The 10,299-nt window shown below is 35.1% G+C and overlaps 1 protein-coding gene across 1 annotated transcript in view; it reads left to right on the forward strand.

The window, feature by feature from the left end:
* Positions 1-5,608, forward strand: part of FAT4 (FAT atypical cadherin 4) — a 130,290-nt gene extending 124,682 nt beyond the window's left edge. Inside the window, exon 17 of the mRNA XM_039355403.1 lies at positions 1,814-5,608. Coding sequence (XP_039211337.1) covers positions 1,814-3,684 — 1,871 coding nt within the window. The 3' untranslated portion in view covers positions 3,685-5,608. The remainder of the gene's footprint in view (positions 1-1,813) is intronic.
* The last annotated feature ends 4,691 nt before the right edge of the window (positions 5,609-10,299 follow it).

A 10,299-nucleotide genomic window follows, 5' to 3' on the forward strand; every position in this document is an offset into this window, starting at 1 on the left:
TTGTTGTCTTCTAATGTGGGGTGGTATGAGATTGCTAAGTACTGGTAACCAGTGCCCAGGAGTGAAATGCAATGTGCCAGAGATGATATGCACTGTCTGACAGAGTTGGACATTGACCATTTGAGGTGGCCGCTGTTAAGCCACATACTGGCACAATATTTGGCTGTGGAATAAACCAAAGCCAAAACTGTTGTTGTAGAGTATTAGCATCAGCACCCTAGGATGTTCCAGCCATGATCAATGGTGCTTCCTTACTAAAACAAACAGAACTATCTGTCTTAACTGAAGCCACCAGGAATGTGTTCTAAGAAAATTGTGTGCTAGTACTGTCATTCCTACCAACACTGACAGGGCAAGCCAGTAGTGTATTAAATGAGAGCAAACCCCTTTCTCCACAAGCACAGATGAGGTTACCTAGTTTGGTAGTGAAACTATCACAAGAAAACAACCAAATTAAAGGAACACCAAGGACTCCATAGTTTAAAAACCAACAGTCAAAGAAATGTGCCGCAGACTAGCACTGGGCAAAAAAGAAGCAAAAAATAGCTTGGAAAAATTCAGATGCCATGATTATATCTGCAAAGATCAGCTTATGCAGACTAGCGTTTTTCCTGAAACACTATCTAAAAGTGAATCTAGAGGTCTGACTGCAAGTATAAAGACCAGGCTCACATGATCATGCTTGGGACAGACTCAGCTTTGTAGAAATGACTGTAACACTGTGAAAAAAACAAAAAAAGGACAGTCAGCAGTAAGATGGATGGATTCAGTTATAGCAATGCTGAGGGCTCTGCTGGAAGATATGAAGGGCCAGGCTTGGAATACATCATCCTGAGAAAATCTAATTTTGTGATCACATATGATGACCACAAAAATGACTTGAAGGCCCATAATTATCATTACAGGAAAGAGTAAGCACTGAAAGTCAATTTAGAATAACAAATCTACCAAAATTATGTAACTTTACTATCTTCATCAGTTCACACTTTCACTCCAAATAGTGTTTATTTTCCCATGGTCCTTGGCCCCATATAATTTACAACTTGTGGGATAGGCAGAAAACCATTCCTGCATCATTACACAGTAGAGTCAGGGTGAATGGATTATCACTATCTTAGATGAATTACTACAGATCCTAAAGCATTAAATCTTTGTTTACATCACAGCTAATGTTTAACTGATGCTGGAATCCTGTAGGAATATGATTCTATATGCTTCTTAGGTCCTCACCCACAGAGACATTCATCAAGCACACCAGGCAGACACGATTACTCATATCCCTCTTCTTTGTTTAATATGCCCACATTTTAAAAAAATAAATTTTATAATTTAAAATTTCCTGGTTTTTTCTAAATTTAATTTTGATTAAAGTTGTTCCGATCCCTACCTAATTGATATAAATAGAGAGCCAGTTTGGTATAGTGGTTAAGGCACCAGGCAAAAAGTGGGAGATCGTGAGTTCAAGTCCCACCATGAAAACCAGCTGGGTAATTTTGGCCCAATGTCTCTCTTAGCCCAACTCATTTCACAGGGTTGTTATTGTGGGGAAAATAGGACAACAAAGGTATCTTGGATATGTTTGCCACATTGAGTTATGTGAAAAAATAATAAAGGTAGGAAATAAAGTTTATATGACAGGTATATAAAGTTTATATGACAGGTATTTAGTAGGTTTATTTTGTTTTAGGATGTGACATAAATCTCATTTGATGATTATTGCTTTATAAGGCTATTTTTATCCATTAGATTGTCATTTAAAATTGTTAAATTTGTTAAGCTGTAACTTTGAAATCCATTTTTTCTATTGTCTTAGATTTTGACGGGTGCATTGCCTACCTGAAATATGGTGAAGAAAGCCTTCCCTTCACAGGACAACATAGCCTTGCCACCATTTCCAGATCAGATCCCTCTGTGAAGATTGGCTGTCGAGGTCCCAACATCTGTGCCAGCAATCCTTGTACAGGAAAGCTAATGTGCATTAACCAGTGGTATACATATGAATGTGTTCATCCTGGAGCTTGTGCATCTAATCCCTGTCAGAATGGAGGTACCTGTGAACCTGATGAAAGAGCTGGATTCATTTGCAGTTGTCCAGAATCACATACTGGAACAACATGTGAAATAATAGTAGTGTGCCTTGGTGTCATATGTGCCCAGGGACATGTATGCAAGGCAGGAATAAATGGTGCCTATATTTGTATCCCTCAGTTCTATCCAGCTGAACTTTCTTTACCACTGTGGGCTGTTCCAGCCATTGTGTGCAGCTGTGCTACTCTGTTGGCATTGCTTGTGCTTAGCTTGATCCTGTGCAATCAGTGCAAAGGAAAGAAGGCAAAAGTTCCAGAAGAAGAGAAGAAAACAAAGGAAAAGAAAAAGAAGGGCAGTGAAAATGATGCATTTGATGATCCTGATAATATACCGCCCTATGGTGATGATATGACCATCCGGAAGCAACCTGAAGGAAACCCAAAACCTGATATAATTGAAAGAGAAAATCCTTATCTCATATTTGATGAAACAGATATATCACACAATGCAGAGACTATACCCAGTGCTCCTCTAGCTTCCCCAGAAACAGAGATAGAACATTATGACATTGATAATGCAAGCAGTATAGCTCCTTCAGATGCAGACATCATTCAGCATTATAAGCAGTTCCGAAGTCATACTTCTAAATTTTCTATTCAGAGGCACAGTCCATTAGGGTTTGCAAGACAGTCGCCTATGCCTTTGGGAGCAAGTAGCTTAACCTACCAGCCTTCATATAGTCAAGGTCTAAGGACGACTTCACTAAATCATTCTGCTTGCCCTACACCAAACCATCTTTCTCGTCATAGTCCTGCTCCATTCTCCAAAGCATCCACTTTCTACAGAAATAGTCCAGCAAGGGAAATGCATCTTTCTATAAGAGAAGGGAGCCCTTTAGAAATGCACAATGAAGTCTGCCAAACTGGTATCTTTAATTATCCTAGTAGACTAGGAAGAAGAAGCAAGAGTCCTCAAATGATGACAGGTCATAGTTCCAGGCCTGGAAGTCGCTTAAAGCAACCAATAGGACAAATTCCTCTCGAAAGTGGCCCTCCTGTAGGGCTTTCTATTGAAGAGGTGGAAAGACTTAACACTCCACGCCCTAGAAATCCAAGCATCTGTAGTGCTGATCATGGAAGATCTTCTTCTGAGGAAGACTGCAGAAGGCCTCTGTCAAGAACAAGAAATCCAGCTGATGGTATTCCAGCTCCAGAATCATCATCTGACAGTGATTCCCATGACTCTTTTACATGTTCTGAGATGGAGTATGATCGTGAAAAACCCATGGTGTATACTTCAAGAATGCCCAAACTATCTCAAGTTAATGAATCAGATGCTGATGATGAAGACAATTATGGCGCTAGACTTAAGCCTAGGAGATATCCAGGCCGCCGAGGAGAGGGTGGTGGTCCCGTGGGTGCACAAGCGCCTGCACCTGCATCCAGCATTAATGATAGTTCCCCTTTAAAACTTGGACCACAAGGGGGGAACTTCAACTGGGACAACCTTTTGAACTGGGGCCCTGGATTTGGGCATTATGTGGATGTTTTTAAAGATTTAGCATCTCTTCCAGAAAAGACAGCAGCAAATGTAAGTGAAGAGTGCAGAAATGGTACAACGCAACCAAAAGATGGAGAAGCTGAACAGTATGTATAGAACTTCATATTGACATTGTCAAAATACAAAATGCATAAAATACTCAAGCCATTTTATCGGTGTAGATAAAAAAGGACACATTTTGTTTTAGCCAGGGCCAGAGGTTAGACACATTTAAAATAATCACAAGTATGCTGCTGAGAAGAACAAATATTTTTTTGTTTTATTTAATTACAACTGGTTAAATTTGTTTCTACTGCATGCATTATATTTTCAAGCAAGATATCTTATATGTGGTATTTGGATTTTTATCCTTTATATGTTGTTTGATTTGTGATTTTTAAATTAAGAATGATTAGCTCTAAAAATGGCTGCAAAATGTTTTGTTGTGAGGGGTGTGTTTGTACACAAGTTGAATATGTTGTTTTGAAATGTAAAAATATCAACTATGTTGATTTGTTGTGAGAACCAATTTTGCAGATGCTAAATGAAGGAATGAAATTATTGTATTCTTCCTGAAACTATATTTCCTATCCCTCAGTTGCTCAAATCTGAATATTTCAAAGAATGATAAGCTTAAGCTTATTGTTTTATGTTCAAGGGGTGCTGTTAACTAGTTCATGAGCACTTTAGGATTACATTATTTTTTACAAGGATGTGTGAGAACTTCTGAATGATTTTTTCCTTGTTTTCCGAAATTGCAGTATTTTTAGCTTGTATGGAAACTGATACACATTGTCAAATTGAACAAACAACAGAATTTGTACAACAGATAATGTGGTTGAATGCAAAGTGAGAATAGAAAACTGAACTCTTTTAGTTCCAAATTAATACCAACTTGAATAATAACTTTGGCTTGACAAACCACCCTACTGAAATTTCAGTTCTGTCATCTGGAGAAATTAGAAGATACTATAAATAATAAAAATGATTACTCTAACTCACAGGGGGCATAGTGAGGATTGTTTGCCTAAGTGTTAAAAAGTCAGATAGCACTATACTAAGTATTATTATGGTTATTATTCTAAGCACTGCCTTCCTGTAGGATCTTTGAGTGATCTTTTTGTTACACTACAGAATATTCCATGAAAGAAGAATTTGAAATAAACATATTTATTAAAAATATAAGTTGCTGCACTCTTGGAACAGGAGACCAGTTTTAAAAATGTACTTATAGTGCGATCCTAGAAGTGTCTACTCAAGATCAAGTTCCATCAAATTCAGCATGTATAAAGTTGAAGCTTGGGTTGTAATTTCACTTCCTAGCCCAGGGACTAAAATTGCTTTTGAGTAGATGTGTATGATTGCTCTATTAGTATTGCAATACAGATACTCTAGTATGAAAAATGCACATATGGAATCAGCTTTGAACAGCAGAAATAACTTTTATCTTTAAAATGCATTGTGAAAATATGGGGGCACAATCTCTATCTGATGCTACTTTTATGTATTTTAAAGACAAAAGCAGAAAGTTATGAGTATTTGCATGCAACATTCTTTATTTGTATGATACATATATCTATTTTGCTCAGGTATTCATATCTGAGTATAAAGTTTATCCTAAGAAGTTTATCCTAAGAACTGATCCTGTAATAAGGGGAATCCTAAATGTCACTTATAAAAGATAATATTTTTAAACACCTTTGTTTTAATTTGGGGGATTTATACAATGCCCTTATGTTTCCATGAAGCTTCTATTATACTGTGTGAAAAATGTAGGGGTTTGAGGGAGTGGGGTTTTTTCTTCTTAATATTTTGTCTCCCTTTATTTCTACTTGTTTCTTAACCTAAATTCTGTTTTTGGTATCAGAATAGTTTTCCGATACAGAATAGCTTTCTTACTTTCAGGAAAAGTAAGAAAAAACTCTTTTTTACATTTGTTACTTCTGTAACATTCATTTTTTCACATTTTGATAAAATTGTAACAGACCATATGCTTTCTGAGTGTACATGCCAATAATAAAATTAAAATATTTATTTAAAATATATTGTGTGCAGTAATGGAAACAAATGCCAATGCAATTGTACAATACAAATATGGTACTTCTAGCATATTTAAAGACCACTAAATTGTGGAAGAGTCATTTTGGCTAGAAACCAAAGCTCTGGTCCCAAGAGCTTCAGCCAGTCACTCTCAATCCTAGGAAGAAGACAATGGGAAATCTTTGGGAAACCCTGCCAAGAAAAGTGGAAGGACTGGTCCAAGCAGTCATCAGGGGTCAACACCGACTCAAAGGAAAAAAAAAAAAAAAGGTCTATGGCAAAATTCCAGACAATAAGTGGTTATTCACTCATTTGGGCAACATCCACATGCAAAGAATATTGGTGGATAGAAAGCAAGTTTATATATACACATTCTGAACCAATCACAAACTGTGATGAGTCACCTGGAATTACAAGAAATATGTAAACTTTGAGCTAGGCAGGAGCATATCCTTTAGGTGAGCATTTCCAGTGGAAAGCAGAGAAGCAACCTTTCTGTGTATTCAATCTAAATTATTTGAACATCTGTCTAGTTCAGTGGTTCTCAATCTGTGGGTCGGGACCCCATTTGGGGTCGAATGACCATTTCACGGGGGTCGCCAAACCATGCTGTCTGCCATTTTTTTCCCTTTTCCCTAGCTGTCCTACTCCTTCTTATTGGTGGCCACACCCACTTGGGGGTCACCACAACATGGGGAACTGTATTATGGGGTCACGGCATTAGAAAGGTTGAGAATCACTGGTCTAGTTGTTGAAATAAACTATTTTGATTCCTGCTTCCAGGCATCAATTAAGTCAATAGCAAACTAGTATAGTTATTTCTTAGCTGTGTCATCTGATATATAGTCATGTGGAAAAGAAAGTACAGCCTCTTTGAGTTTATTGGTTTTACATATCAGGATATAATAAAAATCATAAAAAGCATTAGGAGTTCTTAAAAGTAGATAAATAAAATTTCAGATGAACAACATCACATGACATGTTGCACCATGTCATCATTTATTTTACAAAAAAAAAAAAAAAAAGCCTGCTAAGGACCGGATGATTTTATTATGTCCTAAGACATAAAACCATAGAACTCAAACAGAGTGTACTTTCTTTTTCACGTGACTGTATATTGTATACTATATTGTAGTATAAATTTATCATCATGAATGATAGCTTTTAAGACCTGTTCAAATGCTTGGCAAAGAATGAGGTATCAGACAATTAATCTAAAACCTGTAATGTGATGGGTCATCTAATGTGCCTCCTGTTTCATGGTTGACCAAATGCTAGGTACTGGTAGAACTGCTGCTATGGTACATATATATTTTATTGTTTGATTCCTATTCAACTTTAGTGGACCTAAAATATACCATACAGTGTGCTGGAGAAAATACCTAAGTTTATCAATTTACTTTGTTATAGGAAAATTATTCATGCTAGTACTGTCCATATAAAATGTGTTTCTGTTTTTGCATTCATGATACATCTCTGTCTCTCTTCTTGGCTTTTGTAAACCAAAAATAATTTTGCCATTGAACTGCCCAGTGAAAGTAACTTCTTTTAATTCTTGAAAAATGCATTAAAAAAAAAAAGCCGAACTCAGAATTTCCTTTGGAAAAATTTCCAAATCTGTTACCTCTCTGTAATAGCACTAATTTAAAAGACAAAGAGCAGACATATATGTGGCTGCTAGTGTCATCTGTTGTGAAAGTTTTCATCTGTTGCATTCAGTGTTCTCCAATCTCAAATGTGCATTCCAACAACAGTTTACACTAGACCTGGAGAAAAGAATGAATGTTTTATTTAATCTTCCTAACTCAAACTAGTAGTTTTATAAGTTCAATTCCAATGCTAATCTGATCAATATGAAAGATTATATAATGCCCTCTTCTTTTATAATCCTTGCTTATTTTCATAATTTTGCTTTTTTAGGCTATAAAGATGACTGAAAATACAAAATGATCAAGATCACTCTTAAAAATCTCTAAAAGTACACTTCCTAAAATATCATATATTATGTGGTTAATTATTGTAAATATTAAATATCATGATAATAGATTCATAATACATCATATGCATTAATAGTGTTTTACAATTTGTGAAAACAACTGAACATGCTGTATAGAACAAACATTAGAAGATTGCCAAAAAAAATTGATTTAAGTTAAAAAAAAATAGTTTTAAAAGATGAAGGGAATATGTGAAACTCATTTTCTGATTTGCAACCTACATATTGGTTTCACCATAGTTTTATATATATATATATATATATATATATATATATATATATATATATATATATATATATATATATATATATATATATGTGAGAAAACCCCATATTGAATGGCCTTGACAAATCTGTTTTTTACACCTAAAACATTTGATGGTCATTTAAGAATAAAGGAACCAGTAAGTTCCACAATGAAAACAAAAGTAGCCATAGTACATTGTATCTATTCTCATGTACAATAACTCCAACATAAGCTCCCAGTATCAGAATAGTAACAATATGTTCAGGAAAGTGTATTAATATCTGATTTTTTAAAAACAAAAAAATGGACATTTTTCTCAATATTGCATTACACAGGCAGCAGATGGCAGCATTTGGCAGCATTGCTTGAGCTTGAAAGCTAAGCTGGGTGAAGCAGGTTAGTAGTTGGATGGGAGACAAATTGAAAATATTAGGCTGTAAACTGGAGTATGAAGAAAAAGAAAGAAAAAATCTCTGAATACATATAGGACTACATTGTAGAAAGGGGCAAATCACATTCATACTATTGCCTGGAAAACTACAGTACAAGTTCATTAAATTAGAATAGTTGAGCTTTATTGAAAGGAAACTAATTTTACTTTTATAATATGTCTTCTTCAAGATGTCCCCCTATAAGAAAGTCAGTTAAGAAAATCAGAGAAAATGTGGGTTTCAACAGATAAGTTAGTTTTTGTTTATATTTTCAGATAGTGATAGTTTTCACTTCCCATTCATCCTTGTTATTATGGCTTCTTCTACTAGACATCAAGATTTCTAAGAGAAAACTAGAACCATGCCAAACAATGCCAAATAGTAAAAGACAGTTTATTTAATTAAAAATCCTGTACAAGGTGAATGAACTTAGCCATGAAGAGGCATTTTATCACCAAAGAGATATATTCTCATCACTGAGGTAAGACGGCAAAATGATTCTCAGGGTCCTTGCATTGCTTTCTGTCTGGAAGCTGACTAGAAGAATTGGAAAAGACTTTTGTCTATGCAGAAGTCTCTTCTGATCACTTTTACCAAAAGCAATCCCCCCCTTTGAAGATTAGCACAATGCTATTATACCATGGTTCTTTTATCCATTTTTGGATATTAAGCCTCTGATACACCTTTTCCTCTATTTTTTTATGCAGCTTGGTATTTAATATTCACTTTTCTAAATACAGACTTGGCAGGATTGGGAAGTATTTCTGTAACCCCAAGAGCAATCATAGCAGGGAAGGGTGTTTTAATCTTAACACTAAATCTTCCTTTTTTACTACTCCAAATATTTTTATATTTTATGTTATCTTTTATCCTTTTCATGTATATTTCTTAAATACAAGTACAAAGGATTGCAGAGGTGTATATGCATGCATGTATATCTGTATCTTTTGTATAGCTTGTGAAAAGATTTTTTTTTGGCCCTGTTTTGCAAAAATTCATTTCCCCTCCTTACTTTCTCCTGTGCAATAAAAAAAAAAAAGTCTAGTGGAGCACAATTTTCTGAGGCCCTAAATAATTAAGTCTGACAAGAGTTTCTTTTTTTTTCAGTGCAACTGAAGTTTCCTTTGCCTCGTGATTTTAGCCGCTTCTGTTTTGACTTTATGATTTCCCATGATAGCTGTAATTGGATACACACTAGGCAATTTGTTGTGTTTCAAATGACATTTAATACTAAAAAGAAGCCAGCAACAAAGGACAGCAAGTGCATCAGAAAACACGATCCTTTTCATTCCACTTATGACATAACTGAATGTGCAGTTATCTAAGTGATATAAGGCAATATATTCTATGTCTTCCTCCATTTTCAAAGATCAGTGGCTATCATTAGCTATAGCAGTTTTTTATTAAATAATAATTTTATTAGTTCACAGGAGGTATTTGATACCTTGTGATTGATACCATGTAATCACTGCTTCTAGTAAAAAATCATGTAACTAATCCAGAAATTAAAGGTCAAACCACTATAGTAATGTTCTCTAGTTTTTTTGCCTTCATACTAGCAGTAGGAAAGGAAGACAAGGATATTTTGGGAATTCATTAAACATTTAGCTCTTCAGCTAAATTTCACAAATTTAAGCAACTGTTTCAAATGGTTTCAGAACAATTGTCTGAAAAATAAATACACAACAGATATAATTAGTGTCATTAAATTAGGCCTAATCTTCTGATAACTGCATGGACAAATATTTTCTCAACTTGCCTTTGGCTGTAAAATTGTAGCTCTTCCAAGGGCAGTCTAATAAATACTTCGATCCTATTTATATACTTTACCTATTATGCCATTTTTCCCAGAGATATTTGCAGCAGTATTCTCTCACTTCAAAGGAGATATGAGTGTGATTAGGCAAAGCTCCATTCCTTTTTAGCAGTAACTACATGCACGTTGATAGGACTGGTGGTTCAATTACTCAGTTATGTCTATCATTCTGACAACAATAGAACTCTCCTACTTCCCTTAA

Source organism: Crotalus tigris, unplaced genomic scaffold (assembly GCF_016545835.1).
Source record: "Crotalus tigris isolate CLP2741 ecotype Arizona unplaced genomic scaffold, ASM1654583v1 scf7180000018686.200002167:472752, whole genome shotgun sequence".
NCBI classification, from domain to species: Eukaryota; Metazoa; Chordata; class Lepidosauria; order Squamata; family Viperidae; genus Crotalus; species Crotalus tigris.